At 43.6% G+C, this 22,203-nt stretch overlaps 1 protein-coding gene and 2 long non-coding RNA genes across 3 annotated transcripts; 2 read left to right on the forward strand and 1 right to left on the reverse strand.

The window, feature by feature from the left end:
* Positions 1–1,264: 1,264 nt before the first annotated feature.
* LOC100695540 (dehydrogenase/reductase SDR family member 11) lies at positions 1,265–14,441 on the forward strand. The gene is made up of 7 exons (XR_001223911.3): positions 1,265–1,525; positions 5,426–5,635; positions 6,298–6,392; positions 13,458–13,587; positions 13,694–13,786; positions 13,873–13,938; positions 14,034–14,441. It is a non-coding gene; the product is annotated as a dehydrogenase/reductase SDR family member 11 (long non-coding RNA).
* LOC109205069 (uncharacterized) lies at positions 2,112–2,758 on the reverse strand. The gene is made up of 2 exons (XR_002064539.2): positions 2,350–2,758; positions 2,112–2,212 (listed from the first exon to the last, which is right to left on the reverse strand). It is a non-coding gene; the product is annotated as an uncharacterized LOC109205069 (long non-coding RNA).
* Positions 14,442–15,737: 1,296 nt separating the features above from the next.
* On the forward strand, positions 15,738–19,613 carry LOC109194269 (dehydrogenase/reductase SDR family member 11). Its single transcript, XM_019367515.2, has 7 exons — positions 15,738–15,957; positions 16,376–16,585; positions 17,265–17,359; positions 18,382–18,511; positions 18,631–18,723; positions 18,810–18,875; positions 18,999–19,613. Exons 1-7 carry the CDS (start codon positions 15,826–15,828, stop codon positions 19,026–19,028), a joined length of 756 nt encoding a protein of 251 aa, XP_019223060.1. The 5' UTR covers positions 15,738–15,825; the 3' UTR covers positions 19,029–19,613.
* The last annotated feature ends 2,590 nt before the right edge of the window (positions 19,614–22,203 follow it).

Here is a 22,203-nt window from a genome sequence, read left to right on the forward strand (position 1 = left end):
GTACATGCGTTTTATCCTCAGATTAAAATTATGTGCTTGATGTGCCTCACCTTTGGCCCTGGCTCTTCCCCTCTGACTGCACTAGGACATTGCCACCTGATAAAATAACACATTGATTTGTGCCATATAAAAAGTGAGACATGTCAATTCAGATTCTTTGTCAAATATACACTAATGAATCAATTTATATCAGCAGCCTAACAATTGTCATGATAATAAATACTAGTTAATCTATAGCACCAAATCATCAGTCAGTCACCTGTGACCTTGCCTCTTCACCTCTGAGCTACAACATGGCAGAGCTGCCTCTGTCACCTGATAAATAACAGTGAGACATTCCAAATACATGCAGTCACACATGTGCTTCAAATACAGTCATGAACCACCAAGTCAGCATCCAATTTCACCTGTGATCTTGTATCACCATTACTCTGAGCTTTGTGTTGGTTCTTCTGTCACCTGACAAATAGGACATACATGACAATAAGAATAAAATGGGGAGCTTCTTCGGTGTTTCTGTCAATTTGTGCAGATCTCGACTCTCAGTAATGTTTGAGGGTGAGTGCATTTTTAAAACAATTTGTGCAAACTACACTACAAGGTGGAATATTTGCAAAATCATGACTACCCCATGATATTTTGTCTTAAAAATTAACCCTATGAATCTGTCAGTACCATTAGGATGAAATTATTGTGTCACCATCATTTTAACGTTAGACATATAATTTTAACAGCCTCTGTAAACTAATATCCTGGCTTGCTCGAGGCTGCCGTTTTCTCTGACAGTTTCAATCAAAATTAGAAATGCTGCTCTGGGAGACAGAACTAATAGTGCTGCATGTTGTGCATTTAGTTTCCAAAACACGTTATTCATGGTTACACACAATTTTAGATTGATGTGGGCCAAAGCCTAGCATAGCCTGTAACGGACGGACACATTTTATGAGTTAACTTTGCTTTAAGTGACTTACAGGTTTCTTTGAAAAATACTTTCTTATATCCAGGTTCTTCCTTTTTGCTGTCATCCTCCTCTCCTCCTTGCAGGTCCTCGCAGCGCAGGCTTGCCGCTGCTAAAACTAAACAGAGCTCCCTGAAAGGCACAGCCAATCACATTGGCCATGTTTGTCACATGACGTAGGACTTCAGTAGAGAACGTAATTTGACTCTTTCTGCACCGCTGGGTGAATGAGACGTTGACAGATCGTTTTTTTTCTTTCTATCGGGTTTATTTTTCTTTACTCGAAGAAATCAAATTATTGGTGGGGACATGTCCCTTCCGTCCATGCCAAATCTACGCCCTTGACTCAGGTGTATATATAAATGCTCACACAGGAGAGAGCTCCGTCACTCTCTCTCTTCGTGTTTGTAGCAGGTTACCGGTGTCCGGGCTGTGATGGACCGCTGGCGGGGCAGAGTGGCTCTGGTGACCGGAGCCTCGGTCGGGATTGGGGCGGCTGTAGCCGTAGAGTTGGTCCGGCACGGTATGAAAGTAGTGGGCTGCGCCAGGGACGTCGCAAAAATCCAGGTTTGTTCTGAAGTGAAAACTCAGTTGATGCATAGAGTAATTTAACCTCTATACAGGGCTGGACTGCGTCGGCAAATACCCGGTATGCTCTTATCTGGCATACCGGGTATTTGCCGCCGCACTTGCGCGCGTGTATTTTGATTTCGGCTATGCTATTGCAATAAACTAATGAAAATGACATGATTTTCTTTTAGGAAATAAACATTACTAATAAATTTTAAAGTGAAGGACTAAAAAAAAAAAAAAAACTTATGTTACTATGATAAAAACTACAAGGGAAGGGCAACTTTTCAAACACATCTGGCAGCTCAATTTTTCATAGTGTGCAGCTGTTCGAGAGGTTTTTATTTTTGTTAAGTCAAAATTGTGGAGTCGGATAAAAACTACTATTACTAAAATAGTTTTTTTTGTTAAAATATATCTTATTGTTTTTGAGATTGTAAGGAAGATGACTCCCTTACTACATTTATCTATATTATAGCACAGAGCACAGCTTTCACTTTATTAAAAGCACCTTATCAAGCACTTTATTTAGCATCGCACTTTAAGCATGGATTTGCACAGTAAAACATTTGCACACCAGAAGTTTAATTATTTATTGAATATTTATTGGGAATATTAAAATCAGTTGGTAGCCTTGTTTCAGATCCTGCACAGCTGCTCCTCATCAAGGAATGTGGTGGTTGTCTGTGAGGAAAAAAGAATGGTGATTGAGATTGTGATTAAGGTTTACCAGTAAGGAAAACTAATGCGTGTGTGTGTGTGTGTGAAATCTAGCAATAAAAGTGGTGCAAATAAGTGTTTGTGAGATAATGATTACTTACCTTTCGTGACCGTGTGCTCTTCAAGGTGTTTGGGCAAATGTTTCCCAGGGGGTCCAGACACCAGTTAAAGGTTCCGGGAGAGACCATTGGTTAAGGGAGTGTGGGGAATCTTTTTGTGCTTGGGTTTTTTTTTTTTGTTTGTTTGTTTTTGTTTTTTTATAATATTGGGTTTGGTGTAAAATTAAAGTGTTAAATATTTATTAATATAAAAATGGGAAATGTATTTATTTATTCAAATTGGTATATTGTATACTGTGGTGGAAGGTTGGAGTCTAAGAATTTACCTGAGAGTGGAATAATGGTTTAGTCCAGTGGTTCCCAAACTTTTTTTGCCAGGCCCCCCTTTTTTACGTACTGGGTATTTTTGAAAACGCAGATTTTTCTATGCGTTTGGACCTTTCGTCCACACGTAAACGGCGTTTTCTAAAAACGCCTGCCAGGGTGGATATTTTCGAAAACTCCGTTTTTGCATTTACCGTGGACGAGGAAAACGGAGAAAACGCAGCGTCATAGGTGTGCGCCTTTTTTGACGTCACACTGTGCGCCAAGTTATTGTTTAGGTCAGGGGTCTGCAACCTTTAACACCCAAAGAGCCATTTGGACCCGGTTTCCACGCAAAAGAAAACACTGGGAGCCGCAAATACTTTTTGACATCTAAAATGAAGATAACACTGTATATATTGTTTTTTTACCTTTATGCTTTGTGTGAACAACTAAGTGCTACAGAGAAAATTGAATTTTATTTATGTAATTAACACATTTTAAACTCTTAAAGAAATATAACAAAAGGAAAGACACCCAGCTGAACTAAAATGATCCAGCAAACAAAAACTGTTGTGAGGCGCCACCCTTATATCGCCTTTGGGCTTTTGGAGCCTTGACCTGACTCTTAAAAAATAATTGGAAAAAAGCACTATGCTGCTGAAAAATGGATATTTGCAAAATTCTGCCTAAATATGTATTTTACCTGGTTAATAAAGAGATGCTGAAAAGCATGTCCATGCAAACATCGTCGGGTCTGCCGTGATATGTTTACAATGAGACTTCTGGTCCCGAACCTCTGCTCACAGCGTCTGCAAATCGGGGCTTTCATCTTTACGCAGGACTGTAAGCTGTCATCTGTCAGGCGTGAACGGTGTTTGTTTTTAACATAGTTCACCGTGGAGAACAGCTGCTGACATAATGTGGATCCGAAGATCCATAATTGACCTACCTGGGGTTGAAAGTCTCAATAGATGCATGGCGTTATCGGCTTCCACGAGTGTGACGCTTATTTTGAGCGATGAAAAAATAATAGAATACAATTTTATTTTTATATTTTAATATCACAATAATCCTCCAACTTAGAACTACAAGTTAAAAAACTAAAATAAATAAAATACACTTCAGCTAAATACTTCTAATGTATTTGCCCAAACCACGCAGAGCCGCAGTATAAGGACCAAAGAGCCGCATGCGGCTCCGGAGCCGCAGGTTGCCGTCCCCTGGTTTAGGTGAAATGAATTTCTACAATACTGTTACTGTTAATTGTACTCTCTGCAGTGTTTAAATGCTTACATATACACACACAGTTACTGTCCCTCCACACATACAACTCGGTTCTGCTTCTATGCCCCATCTTTGTTTACTATTTCCCAACGAGGCTTCTAGACTTCTGATTGGCCAACATTTCTACACTGTTAGGAATATATCGCCACCTGTTGCTTTGGCATGTTCCTAGCAGCGTTTTCCTTCATTTCTGCGTTTACGTGTGGACGGGATTATTTTTTAAAACGAAAACGGAAAATCTCCGTTTTCAAAAATACCCGTGTAGGTGTGGACGGGTATTTTTGAAAACTCAGCTGTTTCTATGCGTTTGGGCTTTTCGTCAACACGTAAACGGCGTTGCGATTCACCGAAAATGGAGATTATTTAAAACTCCTTTTTTGCGGTTATGTGTGGACGAGGATTACAGAGTTCGTCACATGAGATGAATTGCAGAATGGCAGATAGTCAGATTAACAGTATTTTGTCTCTATCTTCAGGTTTTACACGCTTACATATACACACGTTACTTTCCCTCCATTTAGAAAGGCAGAGGCGTCACGGTGTAATTATTTTACGTGTAGTTGTTTTTTTCCTGTGTAATAATATTCAACATTGCTATCAATACATTTTTCAAAAAATGCCTCTCTGTGCAAAATGGGTTTAAACACATAAACAGCTGTGGGATACTTTGTCCGTGATTTGAACCGGAGGGAACAAATTACGGCAGGATCAGCCTGATATTATTTGTATCCCACTGTAACTTTACTGCATAAAGGGCTAACATGTCCAAAATGTCAGGAGTAGTGAGTTATTACAAGAAGTGTTTGTGAACTAAAAATCAAGAATGTGGGATACTGTTTGTCCGTGATTTGGAGAGCCCAGCGCTGCTCCCGATGCAGGGAAACTAATTTTGCAGGGGAGACCTACCTTGGCACTTGTGCAGATGAAGCCAAAAGGAAGATATGCTTCACCATATTTTCTAGTCTTTGGGTTGGAAGGAAGTTGGTTTGGAAACATATTTGGCGATGCTTCATCTCCTGCTTTGCGTTTGTGTGGAAGCCCCATCAAAAATACCTGTCCACAGTGTCCAAGCGCTCTTTTTTTTTTTTTTTTTTTTTTTCTTTTCATACCGCGCCCCCCCCCCTGCAATGGCTCGGGGGCGGGCCCCACACTTTGGGAACCTCTGGTTTAGTCTGTGACAGCTGAACATATTAAAGGCTGCCGGTTGTCATTAGAGAGGGTTGATTGTGCTGTGAAGAAGCTCGACGAATGAATGTTTTGTAAGGAGAGCTGTATGGCAAATAAATACTTTGTTCCACTACACTTGCCTTGGTCCATCTCACTGTTTTCCAGCCACTAAGGGCTGCCCTGTTACAGAGATGGAAAGAGAAGTTACCGTGCATCAGGCCTGAGGACCGGCTGATGTAAGGATGTGTTCAGACATGAGTTGAGACCCAGTGAGAGAAATGTAGTTTTTGTGAGTTTAACGGTGCAAAAAAGAAGTTATTTTGAAGCTGAACGTCTGTCATCTTTTCCTTTTTGGTTTTAGAAATTGGCAGCAGAGTGTCAGAGCGCCGGTCACCCTGGTGTTTTGGTGCCTTTCAAGTGTGACTTGACGAAAGAGGAGGAGATTCTGTCCATGTTCGCAGCGATCAAAGAGCAGCAGAAAGGCGTGGACGTGTGCATCAACAATGCTGGTCTGGGTCACCCAGAACGCCTGCTAAATGGCAAAACCGGCAGCTGGAAGAACATCATTGATGTAATTTAGAAAAAAATAATCTTGCATTGATCTGCAGTTCTGTTTGAAAGAAGTGTTCACAGGAGTGGTTTCCAAGAGGAACATTGAAGTTTGAAGTGAAATTTAATAATCAATTTTAAATTCACTCATTCATAGTTTTTAAAATAACATGTACTTGATTTATCCCCAAAGTGGAGAAACAGCCAAAACATGAAATTTCCAGTTTAGTCCATGGCAGAAACAGAAAGTTGGACTAACTAAGATTACTATCATGCAGAAAACTTTCAACTGCTTTAGGCAGTTATATAAGACACAGAATAAGTCTATTCTATTGTAACTAAACCGGTATAACCAGTTTTCCAAGTCATCTATTAAATTACACTTTAAATCACATTCTGTGTAAAAGTTCACTGTAAAAAGATGGGAATGTTCAGTTTAATCCATCATAAAAACACAAAGTCTGATACAACCAAACTCATGACTCTCATCTGACTTAAAAAACTGTTGTCCTAAAATCCTGCAAAACAATATAATTTGAGTTTTGTCATATTGCATTTATTTTAACAAAGTTAAAAAATTACACAAATGTATCTCTTTCTTCCCTGCACAAAAAACAAGCTGTCAAACGAGCTGTTTGGAGGGTGTTGACTTTGTTGTTTATTTCTCTGCTTGGTTTCTTACAGGTGAACGTTCTTGCTCTGAGCATCTGCACACGTGAAGCTTATCAGTCAATGAAAGAGAGAAACGTGGATGATGGGCACATCATAAACATAAACAGGTGCCTTTTTTCAGAGCACACATTTGGCTTACAGGAAAAGCAAAGATGGTGGTATTAACAATACTCATGGTTCTTTGGCATAGAGATGACTATCTGTTGAATTCAAGCCAAGTAATGCAACACACGATGATGTTTAAATCTGTCTGGCCTGGGCATGTCTTTCTGTATTTCCTCCACTGATATTGTTTCTTTGTACGTCTTTTCTTAAACATCTCCCATCATCTGAACTGATGTAGACCTGTGAGAAGCCAAAGTCTCCTAACACATGCTAGATTTTCTGAAACCTGAAAGCAAAGCCCAGAGGAGGTGTGGGAGTCTAGTACAATTTATTAGCATAAGAATTACAATATGTATAAAGATAACATATTTGGTCCAGTGACAACAAAACTGTGTTTCCTACTACAGCTTTAAGAAGTCATGAAACCATGCTTTATTTAACCAAATCTTGGGTTAACGCAGTGGTTCCCAAACTTTTTTTTGCTAGGCCCCCCTTTGTTTTACAAGAAAAATGTTGCGCCCCCCCCTCCCCTCGCACGCACGCGCACGCACGCGCACAAACACTTCCTTCAAGCACACACACATTTTTTTTTTCAAACTCCATTGCGGTTTATTTCACACCTCAAACATTTAGTAAACAATTTAGCAAATACAAGTAAACTGCAATAAATTACAGGTGGTGATAAAATATACTACTAACTCTTTTACGCTACGTCCACACCTACATGGGTATTTTTGAAAACTCAGCTGTTTCTATGCGTTTGGGCCTTTCGTTCACACGTAAACGGCGTTTCGATTCACCGAAAACGGAGATTATTTAAAACTCCTTTTTTTGCGTTTACGTGTGGACGAGGATTACAGAGTTCGTCAAGCAACGTCAAAGGTATGTGCCTTTTTTCACGTCACGCTGTGCGCCACGTTATTGTTTATATGAGATGAATGGCAGATGGAGACAAAATACTGTTAATCTGACTATCTTCAGGTTTTACACGCTTACATATACACACGCAGTTAGAAAGGCAGAGGCGTCACGGTGTGATTATTTTATGTGTAGTTGTTTTTTTCCTGTGTAATAATATTCAACATTGCTGTCAATACACTTCTCAAAAAATGCCTCTCTGTGCAAAATGGATTTAAAAACAAAAACAGCTGTTGGATACTGTTTGTCCGTGATTTAAACCGGGGAACAAATTACGGAAGGATCAGCCTGATATTATTTGTATCCCACTGTAACTTTACTGTATAAAGAGCTATGTCCAAAATGTCAGGAGTAGTTAGTCATTACAACAAGTGTTTGTGAACTTAAAATCAAGAATGTGGGATACTGTTTGTCCGTGATTTGGAGAGCCCAGCGCTGCTCCCGACGCAGGGAAAACCAATTTTGCAGGGGAGACCTACCTTGGCACTTGTTCAGGTGAAGCCAAAGGGAAGACATGCTTCACCATATTTTCTAGTCTTTGTCTTAGAATGAAGTTGGTTTGAAAACATATTCAGATGCTTCATGTGCTGCTTTGCATTTGCGTGGGCGCCCCATCTAAAACCTGTCCATTATGCTTGCAGTGTCCAAGCATTCTCCCCCCTCCCCCCAATGGCTCTGCGCCCCCCTAGGGGGCGGGCCCCACACTTTGAGAATCAGAATCAGAATACTTTATTGATCCCCAGGGGAAATTAAAGCTCTGGGTTAACGAATGGAATGCAGTAATCATTATTTATTCAGGGTTCTTTTTTCCTAATTTGGAAAATGTCTATAGATCAGAATTTTGTTATTATTACAAGATTTAAGAAGGGAAATAACTGATCTTCCTTTAACTACCCTAGTAAAGTCCTTAATCTGGGGAAAAAAGGAGTCATAGTAGTAGTAATAGTTAAAAATTAATGTGTTTGTGTCACGGTTCTGGGTCCGTTGGACCCAGTATTTTGAGTTTATTATGCTTTGGTTTATTTTGCATCTGGGATTGTTTTATTGTTCTCTTGTTGTGGTGATGATTATGATGTCTATTAGTTTCATGTTTCTGTTTATTTGTGTTTAAGGAATGGTTCTTAGTTGTATCTCACGTTTAGTTTAGTTCAGGTTCCATGTGTCATTTTCCATGTGTCTCTCAGTGTCGGGTCTGCGTCTTTGTGTAGTGTTCTTGTTTCCTGTTTTATTGTGAAGGTCTGCGTCTCATGTGAGTGTGTTCAGTTTTACCTCTGTCTCGTCTTGTTAATTACTCCAGCTGTGTCCACCACCTGTGTGTAATCTCCCTGTGTTTCTCTGTGTGTATTTAAGTCACGTCTTTAGTCATTGTTGTTGCTGGTCCGTCTGCGTATCCACCCTGTTTCATTCTGTGTGTTTCCCTGCCGTCTTCCATCATTCCGTCTCCTGCTATTCGTGTTCAGGTTTGTGCTCTTGTTCAGGCTCCGTAGTTTAGTTTACCCAGTATAGTTCAGTTCTCCGTTTGCTGTTTGTCCATTTCCTTTGTGTTTAATAAACCACCCTCTCACCGGTACAAGTGCCTGCGTTTGGATCCTCCTTTAATTTCCACACGGCCCCTCTCACTCGCCGTGACAGTACGGACCAGCCAGATATGGATCCAGCGGCATTCACCCCACCCTCGGAGCTTCGAGAGCTCATAACGGACTCAGCTACCAAAATAATCAACCTGTGGCTTGAGCATGAGGGTGAAGCGTTTCTTTACGTTCTGGAAGTCAGGCTACGACAGCTTTTGTCCGATTATCCCTGGCTATTGGACTCACTCCACCCGCTCATACAAAACTTCATTCTCCATGAACTACACCTTCACCCCCCGCCGCCACTGCTCACCCGCTCGCTTCAACGGAGGACGTGCCGTCCGTACCGCCGGATGAGGAGTTACCCGGCCCGTCGGAGCCGTCTCCACGGAGGAAGCGACGTTCACGCCGCCGGCGCGGCACCCCACAGCCGGAGTTCAGAATGACAGAGCAGCCGGCTGTGGTGAGTGAAAGGGACACTTTTCCTGCTGCGTCAGATTCAGTGACTGTTTTCTGGCGCTATTTTTTGTGTGCCTTCTGACGCTAACAATGATTTTTCTGTCTCACCCATGGCCATTGCGCTTCAGACTTCCTTTTCTGAGCCTACGTTCAGAGTTAATGACTGTGTTCACACTGTTTCTGAGCCTGGAGTTACTGAGTTTAGCATTATGAGTTTAGAGAATGAAAATGTTTGGGACTCTTTTTCATCTGCACTGGTCAATTCAGGGGAAGCTGTAGACCTCACTGAAACAGAGCTTCCTGACCATATTCCCCCATCCACACCTTCACCACAATTCAATGTGGGGTCTGTAACACAGTTAGCAGTACAGTTAGCAGTTCAGTCAGCAGGCCAGCTGCCCTCAGTTCAGTCAGCAGGCCAGCTGCCCTCAGTTCAGTCAGCAGGCCAGCTGCCCTCAGTTCAGTCAGCAGGCCAGCTGCCCTCAGTTCAGTCAGCAGGCCAGCTGCCCTCAGTTCAGTCAGCAGGCCAGCTGCCCTCAGTTCAGTCAGCAGGCCAGCTGCCCTCAGTTCAGTCAGCAGGCCAGCTGCCCTCAGTTCTGTTGGCCTCTCCACCACCTATTACGCCTTCACTACAGTCGTCTCCGCTACCTGTAGGTCAGTCTGTAGTCGCTCCGCTGCCTATAGCTCAGCTGCCACTTGTTCATCTGTCTGCTCACTCACTCATTCAGTCACCATCCTCACCGTCTCGTTACGAGCAGGGAACACTTCACCACGACATCTGCTGGTTCTCTTAAGCTGGTCACCTCAGAGACAGTTGCTCCCTCTAGGGCCTCCCCAGAGGCTGGGTGTCACTCACCAGCTGACTCTGGACCCCTAGAGGTCAAGACGCCAGCGCCAGCAGTTTCACTGGGGAACTCACCAGAGCAGTCTCGGCTCTCAGCGCCCCCTGAGAGCTCAAGTGATTTCACCCGTCCGCCTCCGTCCTCTGCTGAGTGTATTGGGGAACACTTTCAGCCCTCTGAGGACTGCATCCCACTGTTGCTGCCTGAGTCTAGCCACTGTGCTGCTCAGTTCCAGCCAGTGTCCACACCGGCAGAGGTCTGCGTACCTGCTGCCTCAGTGTCTGTTTCCGCTGGAGGGCCCGAGTCGCTCGTCCAGCCTCAAGTTTCGTTAGCTGGGGGTTTGGGAGAACCCAGCCAGCATCCTGCCTCGTCGGCTGGAGGGCCTGAGGAGCCCGTCCAGCCTCAAGTTTCGTCTGCTGGGGGTTCGGGAGAGCCCAGCCAGCTTCAAGTTTCGTCTGCTGGGGGTTCGGGAGAGCCCAGCCAGCTTCAAGTTTCGTCTGCTGGGGGTTCGGGAGAGCCCAGCCAGCTTCAAGTTCCGTCTGCTGGGGTTCAGGTGAACCCAGACAGCATCCTGCCTCGTCAGCTGGGGGTTCGGAGGAGCCCAGCCAGCTTCAAGTGTCGTCAGCTGGGGGTTCGGGAGAGCCCAGCCAGCTTCAAGTTCCGTCTGCTGGGGGTTCAGGTGAACCCAGACAGCATCCTGCCTCGTCGGCTGGGGGTTCGGGAGAACCCAGCCAGCCTCAAGTGTCGTCTGCTGGGGGTTCGGAGGAACCCAGCCAGCCTCAAGTGTCGTCAGCTGGAGGGCCCGAGGAGCCCGTCCAGCCTTATGCCACGTCTGCTGGAGGGTCCGAGGGGCCCGTTCAGCCTCCTGTGTCGTCTGCTGGAGGGTCCGAGGGGCCCGTTCAGCCTCCTGTGTCGTCTGCTGGAGGGCCCGAGTCGCCTGTCCAGCCTCCTGTGTCGTCAGCTGGTGGGCCGGAGTCGCCCGTCCAGGCTCCTGTGTCGTCTGCTGAAGGGCCCGAGTCGCCCATCCAGCCTCCTGTGTCGTCAGCTGGTGGGTCCGAGGAGCCCGTCCAGCACCACACCTCGTTAGCTGAGGGTCCTGGAGGACCCAGACAGCACATCCTCTCGTCTGCTGGCGGTCCGGGGAGGGCTGTTCAGCCATCACCGGCTAAATCATCCCCCGCGACATCTACATCTCCGCCTGCAGCATCATCATCTCCGCCTGCAGCATCATCATCTCCGCCTGCAGCTTCATCATCTCCGCCTGCAGCCGCAGCTTCATCATCTCCGCCTGCAGCCGCAGCTTCATCATCTCCGCCTGCAGCCGCAGCTTCATCATCTCCGCCTGCAGCCGCAGCTTCATCATCTCCGCCTGCAGCCGCAGCTTCATCATCCACGCCTGCAGCCGTCCCGCTGCCGTCAGGTTCCGCAGCCGTCCCGCTGCCGTCAGGTTCCGCAGCCGTCCCGCTGCCGTCAGGTTCCGCAGCCGTCCCGCTGCCGTCAGGTTCCGCAGCCGTCCCGCTGCCGTCAGGTCCGGCCCCCGTGTCTTCATCCACGCCTGCAGCATCATCGCCTGCAGCCGTCTCGCTGCCGTCAGGTTCCGCAGCCGTCTCGCTGCCGTCAGGTTCCGCAGCCGTCTCGCTGCCGTCAGGTTCCGCAGCCGCTCCGCCGTCGCCTGGTCCTGCCTCGTCGGCTTCGTCCACGCCTTCATCCTCGCCAGGTCCGGCTTCGTCCACGCCTTCGTCCTCGCCAGGTCCGGCTTCGTCCACGCCTTCGTCCACGCCAGGTCCGGCTTCGTCCACGCCTTCGTCCACGCCTTCGTCCACGCCTGGCCCGGCTTCGTCCACGCCTTCGTCCACGCCTGGCCGGCTTCGTCCACGCCTTCGTCCACGCCTGGCCCGGCTTCGTCCACGCCTTCGTCCACGCCTGGCCCGGCTTCGTCTGGTCCTGACTTGTCCACGTCTGGCCCTGCCTCGTCTGGTCCTGCGGTTGCTACACCGTCATGGGACCCAGCTCGTCCTGTTCCGCCTCCCCTCTGCCGGCCGTTTTCCAGGCCTCTAAGTTGGCGTCATGGCCGTCGAGGTCGGCCTCCGGAGGGAGATCGTCGCCGCTGCTGGCATTGCAGCCGACCTCCGGATCTGCTCAGTGGCCGCCGTTGCCGTGTGCACGGTCGGCCTCCGGAACTGTTTGCCCGTGGCCGCCACTGCCTTCCAAGTGGCCGGCCTCCTGAAGGGTTTTGCCTGCACCGCCGCCATTGCCGTGTGCACGGTCGGCCCCCAGAACTGTTTTCCCGTCGCCGCCATTGCCGTCCGCACGGCCGGCCCCCTGACCTGTTTTGGCTCCTGTGTGGCCGACCCCCGGGTCGACCTCCTGAACTGTTTATGGACTCTTGTTGAGCTTTGGTTTTTGTATTTTCCTGTGCTTTGGGACTGTTTTCTTGTGTTTTTGAACTGTCTTGCTCCTTGTTTTTTGTTTGGTTTCTTTCCCTCCGTCCTTGACCCCCTCCACCCGCCCTGGTCTGGTGCTTTGTTGTGGTTTTTCGTTTAGGGCTGTCGGGAGCCAGCCCTTGGAGGGGGGTACTGTCACGGTTCTGGGTCCGTTGGACCCAGTATTTTGAGTTTATTATGCTTTGGTTTATTTTGCATCTGGGATTGTTTTATTGTTCTCTTGTTGTGGTGATGATTATGATGTCTATTAGTTTCATGTTTCTGTTTATTTGTGTTTAAGGAATGGTTCTTAGTTGTATCTCACGTTTAGTTTAGTTCAGGTTCCATGTGTCATTTTCCATGTGTCTCTCAGTGTCGGGTCTGCGTCTTTGTGTAGTGTTCTTGTTTCCTGTTTTATTGTGAAGGTCTGCGTCTCATGTGAGTGTGTTCAGTTTTACCTCTGTCTCGTCTTGTTAATTACTCCCAGCTGTGTCCACCACCTGTGTGTAATCTCCCTGTGTTTCTCTGTGTGTATTTAAGTCACGTCTTTAGTCATTGTTGTTGCTGGTCCGTCTGCGTATCCACCCTGTTTCATTCTGTGTGTTTCCCTGCCGTCTTCCATCATTCCGTCTCCTGCTATTCGTGTTCAGGTTTGTGCTCTTGTTCAGGCTCCGTAGTTTAGTTTACCCAGTATAGTTCAGTTCTCCGTTTGCTGTTTGTCCATTTCCTTTGTGTTTAATAAACCACCCTCTCACCGGTACAAGTGCCTGCGTTTGGATCCTCTAATTTCCACACGGCCCCTCTCACTCGCCGTGACAGTTTGTCCATGAATTGTAAAACATCTTTTGTTGCAGCATCTGTGGACATCAAGTCATTCCTTTTGCTGATCTACATTTCTACACTGCCACAAAGTATGCTGTAACTGCTCTGACTGAGGGCCTGAGACAGGAGCTGCGTGCTGAAAACACCCATATCCGAGCCACAGTAAGGCTTTAAAACTTACTGTAACCACCTGAACACCAGTATAAGCTGCTGTGAGACACATGCACAGTACATCCTACAGTTCCTTCATCATTATCTCTTTTTGCAGAGCATTTCTCCTGGTTTAGTGGCCACAGAATTTATATCACGGGCCAGCAGCAACAATCCTGATCAAGTGGCTGGCATATATGCTGCATATAAGGTAAAATTATTAATCCTGCAGTTTGTGGAGTGTTGACATGATCATTTTGATAAAATCAAATGACGCACTTTGCATTTCTCTAACAGGCTCTGCAAGCAAAAGACATTGCCAGTGCTGTCACGTACGTCCTCAGTGCCCCTCCTCATGTTCAGGTTCTTTTCTGTTTCGACTTTGCATTTTAAATAACAAAACATTAATCATAATTCTATAACATGATCATATAACATTCACATAACTTTTCTTTCAGATTGGAGAACTTGTGGTTGAACCTATATAGCAGGTGTCATTGCAGCTTTTGTTGCCCCAGCAACCCCAGGACCAGGCTAGTCTTCACATTAAAGTGGTGTGATTGACTCACAGCAAAATCAATTCACAGAATATGGAAAGAATAGAAATTTGTCCAAGTGTTAACTGTCTTCTTAAAAATGCTGGAACATGATAGATTTCCTCTGCCGCACTGTGACCAACCTTATGACACTCTGTGAGGATGTTACCATCACTGTGTGTTTTTTAGTGTCTTTGAGAAGTTGCATGATGTGACCCTCTTGTCAGAATCATCCAAATCAGAAACTTGAAGCTGAAACTCATCAAAATGAAGAAGTGCTGAAACGAATAAATAAATGAGAATAAATAAATGAGAGAAAAAGACATGAAATAAGCTCAGTGTCAATCTATAAATTCTAAGCAAATCCTCTGACACACACACACGCATTGATACACACCTGCCTTTGTTTCTATGCCAGTCAGTCTGCTCAACTATGCCTAACTACCTTCAAATGTGCTGAAGTAGTTGAGTTTTATAGTAGGGTGGGTTTGAAGAAGGTTTGAAGACTTCTCCATTCATTTGAAAGGAAAAAAAATAAATTCATAAAAAGTTAAATATTTAAATATGTTTAAAAGTAACAAAAAGTTTAAGCAGTGTAGTCCTGAAAAGGGTGGACATTTTCATACCGGAACTGTTTCTGTACCACAGAGTATATGGCAGTAGTTAAGTTAAAAAAACACTTGCCAAAAGTGCGTAGGTGGATCTCAGTAATATGAATGCTTTGCTGGACTTCATTATTCCTTTTGGATTAAAGGATATTTGACTTAAGAAACAGTATGTGGTTAAAGAATCTCAACCCACAAAATAATAAGTCTAGGTGCATCAGGGCATCTTGGATAAAATGTGCCAAATGAAATCTGAAATACTATTCTTTGATATTCTGATCAATAAAGGAGTTACCTAAAGGAATAGCTTACAACCGTACCACTCCGAGCACAAACTAAACCTTTCATGATACCAAAATCCTTCAACTCACACAGGTCGTCATTCATCTTGAAATGACTCTGGACAGTTTTCTAAAGTAATGAGGCTGTTTTGAAAATGTAAGGAGCAGAAAGTCAAGATGTGTTCAAATATAGTATAATAACTGTATCTTCTCCAGATCACAGGACTTACATAGTTTAAATTTCCCTGCTCTGAGTCACACTGTGAGCATCATCATGACCATGATATTCCTTGGATTGTATATGTAAGCTGACCCGCCAGACTCTAATCCATGAGCCTGACCAGTTCAGATGTGTGCCTAAACAATATAAATGACATTGAAACAACTGTTGTTGTGATTTGGTGCTACATGGATAAAATTAAATTGAAATTGAACTTACTGAAAATGTAACCTGGTCGAGCTATGACTCCTTTCATACTGCGGATGCACGCTCGGAGTTTGGTCAAACCATAAACCCAAATTGCCTAGTAACAGGCAGTAACGGAAGTGTGTTCACGTGGCACTTTTTGGATCATTAAAACAAATCCCAGCAATGATTAAGTAAATTATCAAAGAGTAAAAGTTATCTCAAACTGATTTCATAAACCTGACAACAGGATTGGCTGGCTGCCTCCCTGCAGGGCGAAGATTTGAAGGTGGGAGCAAAGGCAGGCTGATAAGATTCAGGTGTATATATAAATGCTCACACAGGAGAGAGCTCCGTCACTCTCTCTCTTCGTATTTGTAGCGCTTTCATGCGTGTAGCAGGTTACCGGTGTCCGGGCTGTGATGGACCGCTGGCGGGGCAGAGTGGCTCTGGTGACCGGAGCCTCGGTCGGGATTGGGGCGGCTGTAGCCGTAGAGTTGGTCCGGCACGGTATGAAAGTGGTGGGCTGCGCCAGGGACGTCGCAAAAATCCAGGTTTGTTCTGAAGTGAAAACTCAGTTTACGCATAGAGTAATTTAACCTCTATACAGAGCTGGACTGCGTCGGCAAATACCCGGTATGCTCTTATCTGGCATACCGGGTATTTGCCGCCGCACTTGCGCGCGTGTATTTTGATTTCGGCTATGCTATTGCAATAAACTGTAATGAAAATGACATGATTTTCTTTTAGGAAATAAACATTACTAATAAATTTTAAAGCTAAGGACTAAAATAATAATAAAAAAAAACTTATGTTACTATGATAAAAACTACAAGAAGGACAACTTTTCAAACACATCTGGCAGCTCAATTTTTCATAGTGTGCAGCTGTTCGAGAGGTTTTTATTTTTGTTAAGTCAAAATTGTGGAGTCAGAAGCTCAACGTCTGTCATCTTTTCCTTTTTGGTTTCAGAAACTGGCAGCAGAGTGTCAGAGCGCCGGACACCCTGGTGTTTTGGTGCCTTTCAAGTGTGACTTGACTAAAGAGGAGGAGATTCTCTCCATGTTTGCAGCGATCAAAGAGCAGCACAAAGGTGTGGACGTGTGCATCAACAACGCTGGCTTAAATCATCTAGAGTCGCTGCTAAGTGGCAAAACCAGCAGCTGGAAGAACATCATTGATGTAAGTTAGAAAAAAAATATCTTGCATTGATCTGCAGTTCTGTTTGAAAGAAACATTCACAGGAGTAGTTTCCAAGAGGAACACTGAAGTGAAATTTAATAATCAATTTTAAATTCACTCATTCATAGTTTTTAAAATAACATGTACTTGACTTATCCCCAAAGTGGAGAAACAGCCAAAACATGAAATTTCCAGTTTAGTCCATGGCAGAAACAGAAAGTTGGAAAGAACTGAACTAACTAAGATTACTATCATGCAGAAAACTTTCAGCTGCTTTAGGCAGTTATATAAGACACAGACAATAAAAAGTCTATTCTACTGTAACTAAACCGGTATAACCAGTTTTCCAAGTCATCCATTAAATCACACTGTAAATCACATTCTGTGTAAAAGTTCGCTGTAAAAAAGATGGGGTACATAATGTCCAGTATAATCCATCATAAAAACACAAAGTCTGATACAACCAAACTCATGACTCTCATCTGACTTACAAAATTGTTGTCCTAAAATCCTGCAAAACAATATAGTTTGTTAAAATAAGTGCAATATGACAAAACTCAAAAAGTTAAAGAATTACACAAATGCATCTCTTTCCTCCCAGCACAAAAGACAAGCTGTCAAACGAGCTGTTTGGAGGGTGTTGACTTTGTTGTTTATTTCTCTGCTTGGTTTCTTACAGGTCAACGTTCTTGCTCTGAGCATCTGCACACGTGAAGCTTATCAGTCAATGAAAGAGAGAAACGTGGATGATGGGCACATCATAAACATAAACAGGTGCAGTTTTACTTGCTAATAGAAAGTGACAGAACTTAGAAATCTGTTGCTTTAAATATCACATAAATGTTATAATATGATTCTAATCATCATTTAGATTGATTACGAGCATCCTGTAGCACACAGGTGTCGAACTCCAGGCCTTGAGGGCCGGTGTCCTGCAGGTTTTAGATGTGCCCTTCATCCAACACAGATTTAAATGCTAAATTACCTCCTCAACATGTCTTGAAGCTCTCCAGATGCCTGGTAATGAACTAATCATTTGATTCAGGTGTGTTATCTAAAACCTGCAGGACACCGGCCCTCGAGGCCTGGACTTTGACACCCCTGCTGTAGCAGCATGACTCAACAGACCTTTTTCAAAGCACACATTTGGCTTACAGGAAAAGCAAAGATGGTGGTATTAACAGTACTCATGTTGGCATAGAGATGACTATCTGTTGTATTCAAGCCAAGTAATGCAACACACGATGATGTTTAAATCTGTCTGGCCTGTGCATGTCTTTCTGTATTTTCTCTACTGATGTTGTTCCTCTTTGTGCTTCTTGTCTGATAAATCTCCCCTGCTCTGAACTGATGTAGATCTGCGAGAAGCCAAATTCTCCTAACATAGACTAGATTTTATGAAACCCAAAAGCAAACTTAGAGGAGGTGCGGAATATAGTACCATTTGTTACTATAAGAATTACAATATGGATAAAGATCATTTATGGGCTTTTGGTCCAGTGACACCAAAAACTGTTTCCTACTGCAACAGACCGTGCTTCATTTACTCAAACCCCGAGCCACTAAATGAAATGCAGTAATCATTATTTACTGATTTGAATTGATTTTTTCTATTGTGGAAAATATCTGTAGATCAGAATTATTTTGTAATCACATCATTATTACAAGATTGAAGACGGGAAATAATGGATCTTTGTTTAAGGACTTTACTAGGGTAATTAATCTGGAAAAAAGGAGTCATAATAGTTAAAAATTGATGTGTTTGTTCATGGCTTGTAAAACATCTTTTGTTGCAGCATCTGTGGACATCAAGTCATTCCAGTTGCTGAAGCACATTTCTACACTGCCAGCAAGTATGCTGTAACTGCTCTGACTGAGGGCCTGAGACAGGAGCTGCGTGCTGAAAACACCCATATCCGAGCCACAGTAAGACTTTAAAACTTACTGTAACCAACTGGAAAAGTGCCTTGAACACAAGTATAAGCTGCTGTGAGACACATGCACAGTACATCCTACAGTTCCTTCATCATTACCTCTTTTTGCAGAGCATTTCTCCTGGTTTAGTGGCCACAGAATTTATATCACGGGCCAGCAGCAACAATCCTGATGAAGTCGCTGCCCTATATGCTACACGCAAGGTAAAATTATTAATCCTGCAGTTCGTGGAGCGTTGGTATAATTATTCAGATAAAAATAAATGAAGCACTTTGCATTTCTCTAACAGTCTCTGCAAACAAAAGACATTGCCAGTGCTGTCACGTACGTCCTCAGTGCCCCTCCTCATGTTCAGGTTTGTGCTTATTTTCAGTCTTTTCGGTTTGGACTTAATAAACATTTTAAATAACAACACATAATCATTATCATCATAATAATATAACATGATCATACAACATTCACATAACTTTTCTTTCAGATTGGAGAACTTGTGGTTGAACCTGTATAGCAGGTGTCATGTTGCCCCAGCAACCCCAGTACCAGGACCCAGGCTCGTCTTCACATTAAAGTGGCGTGATTGGCTCATCTGACTACTCAACACAGCAAGATCAACTCACAGAATACAAACAAAACAAACAAGCTTTATTCGTCACGTACACAGTCATATAGAGTACAACATGCAGTGAAATGTTTTTGTGTCCGAACTCCGGACAGGCTGCAGACGTAGCTGCGCCATTCCAGGGCATGATTTTTAGCATGGGGGATCTAGCAAGGACCCTTACTGGATACTGGGTAAGGGTCCTGGCTAGACCCCTAGAATACGGAAACAAAGGAAATTTGCCCAAGTGTTAACTGTCTTCTTCTTAAAAATGCTGGCACATGATGCACTTCCTCTGTTGCATGTTTAACTGTGACCTACCTCTTTTGGCACTCTGTGAGGATGTTACCATCACTGTGTTTGTGTTAGTGTCTTTGAGAAGTTGCACCATGTGACCCTCTTATCAGAATCATCCGAATCAGAAACTTGAAGCGGAAACTCATCAAAATGAAGAAGTGCTCAAATAAATGCTGAATGAGAGAAAAAGACATGAAATACGCTCAGTGTCAATGTATAAATTCAAGACTCAAGAAGTTGATTGTCATTTCGTATGGTGTTACCCAGCCTGAAACGAAATACTGTTTCTCACCAGCCTCTACAGTGCAAACAGCAATACAGTTTAAAAAGAATAAATACAGTTTAAAAAGAATAAGTCTAAAAGAAAAGGCAGCAAAAAAAGGCATAAATAGCATAAACAAACTCCAATCACATTAATTCGGGTAGATAGCAGCAGTCCTTTCACAGAAGGGGATGGTTAAATTAGGTAGTATGTGTATCTGGGGAGTGTATTGTGTGTGTGTGTGTGTGTGTGTGTGTGTGTGTGTGTGTGTGTGTGAGCGTGTGTGTGTAGATAGCAAAACCCTCTGACTGACACACACACACACACACGTGGATGTCCCCACCTAATACACGCACACTGATACACACCTGCCTCTATGTTTCTATGCCAATCAGTCTACACTTAACTACTTCAGCACACTTTGAAGTAGTTGAGTTTCATAGTAGGGTGGGTTTAAAGAAGGCTTGAAGACTTCTCCATTCATTTGAAAGGAAAAAACTAAACTAATAAAATGTTAAATATTTAAATATGTTTAAAAGTTACAAAAAAAGAAAAGTTATACCAGTGTAGTCCTGAAAAGGATGAATGTTTTGATACCGGAACTGTTTCTGTAGCACAAAGTATATGGCAGTAGTTAAGTTAAAAAAAAAAAACTTCCCAAAAGCGTGTAGGTGGATCTAAATAATATGAATGCTTATTTTCTGGGGAAATTTGCTCGACTTCATTATTCTGTTTGGATTAAAGATATTTGATTTAAGAAACAGTATGTAGTTAAAGAATCTCAACCCCAAGCATAATAACACTAGGTGCATCAGGGCATCTTGGATAAAATGTGCCAAATGAAATCTGAAATACTATTCTTTGATATTCTGATCAATAAAGGAGTTACCTAAAGGAATAGCTTACAACCGTACCATCTAAACCTTTCATGATACCAAAATCCTTCAACTCACACAGGTCGTCATTGATCTTAAAATGTCTCTGGACAGTTTTCTGAAGTAATGAGGCCGTTTTGAAACTGTAAGGAGCATAAAGTCAAGATGTGTTCAAATATAGGTATAATAACTGTATCTTCTCGACATCACGGGATTTATATAGTTTAAATTTCCCTGCTCTGATTTTGACTATTAGCAAGTGCAAGACATGTGGTATGAATCAAATTTACAGTGACCCCTTGTGGACATTGTGAGATATTGCTTGTGTCGATCAGACACTACTAATTATAGAATTACCTGTTTCTGTTTCCAGAAACTCATGCCCACACGCATACTATCAAGCAATGAGTTCAAGAATTAAGCCTGACAAGCACTGTGATGTAAGCAATCAAACCCCTCCGGTGTCTGCCCTATGGAGGGCTTCTTTTGCAATGTAAAGTATCTGGACTACTAATTTTAGTGAAATGTTTTGTAATTTGTCTTCCAGATAGGCTACTATTAATCTGAATATATTCTAGTCTATAATATATTCATTTTATTACAGTTTTTCTCAATTGCTTAAACACATTTCTTGAAACTATGTCTCGTATTCTCAAAACAGTAAACACAAATCCATAAAGTCTCACCCAATTTCCCAAACATTGTATTGTCAGGTCAATATGAAGCTCCACACTCAAAATCATTCGTTCTTGCTGAAAAACCAAACTTTCCCCACAGACATCACACACAAGGCCTCAAAAACACACACGACAACATAGTCATACACATTGGTGCAATAAATGTAAAACAATATTCCCAAAACTGGCTTGTTGCTTGTGGTTTTTCCCCCTCAAAAACCTTTTCACATGATGAACACAAAAGATGCAACCAATGTACATACAGTTGCACATTTTTATTCGTGTACCATACAGTACAACACACACTAAGAACATTATTCTTCCTCAGCATCCTGTCATTGGTCTGGGTCAGGCCAGAGAATCTCATCCACATCACAGGCTTTATTGGCCTTGGCCAGGCAGCGGGGGAAAAAAATCCTCTTGCATGCCTGGTCCATCCCTGGCATGCATCCACTGATATGTCTAGGCAGGTGTCTTCCATGACCTGGAGGAGGTGCACACGGACATAAGGTTCTCTGTCGTACACCTTCCACCGCCATGCCGAAAAATAACTCCTCTATCGGGTTTAGAAAGGGAGAGTATGCAGGCAGAAAGATGTTAGAAAACCTTGGGTTACTGGTAAACCAGTCATGAACCATAGCAGCGCGATGGAAGCTGACATTATCCCAAACAACAACCTAGTAAGGGTGTGCTGGCTGTGCTGGTTACCTGTAGTCCTGCTGGAACATATATTGTCTCAGACCATCAAGAAAAGCAAGGAGAAGCATAGTGTTATAAAGTCCTAAAATGTCATGGCGGTAGAATATCCCTCATTGGCTGATGGCTGCGCACAGTGACATTCCCTCCACGCTGACCAGGGACATTTACAATAGCCCGATGGCCAATTGTGTTCCTCCATCTCCTCCTCCTCCGCATGTCGTTGGATCCATTGTTTCAAACCTAAATGAGCTGACTTTGGCCCTTTAGTCTATCCA

Source organism: Oreochromis niloticus, linkage group LG14 (genome assembly GCF_001858045.2).
Source record: "Oreochromis niloticus isolate F11D_XX linkage group LG14, O_niloticus_UMD_NMBU, whole genome shotgun sequence".
NCBI classification, from domain to species: domain Eukaryota; kingdom Metazoa; phylum Chordata; class Actinopteri; order Cichliformes; family Cichlidae; genus Oreochromis; species Oreochromis niloticus.

What these genes read in the sequence shown, in the direction of transcription:
- LOC109194269 (XM_019367515.2), top strand. Translation starts at nt 15,826, where the DNA reads ATGGACCGCTGGCGGGGCAGAGTGGCTCTGGTGACCGGAGCCTCGGTC. An exon ending in GGGACGTCGCAAAAATCCAG is followed by an intron (nt 15,958 to 16,375) that starts GTTTGTTCTGAA and finishes TTTTGGTTTCAG; the next exon opens with AAACTGGCAGCAGAGTGTCA. An exon ending in GCTGGAAGAACATCATTGAT is followed by an intron (nt 16,586 to 17,264) that starts GTAAGTTAGAAA and finishes GGTTTCTTACAG; the next exon opens with GTCAACGTTCTTGCTCTGAG.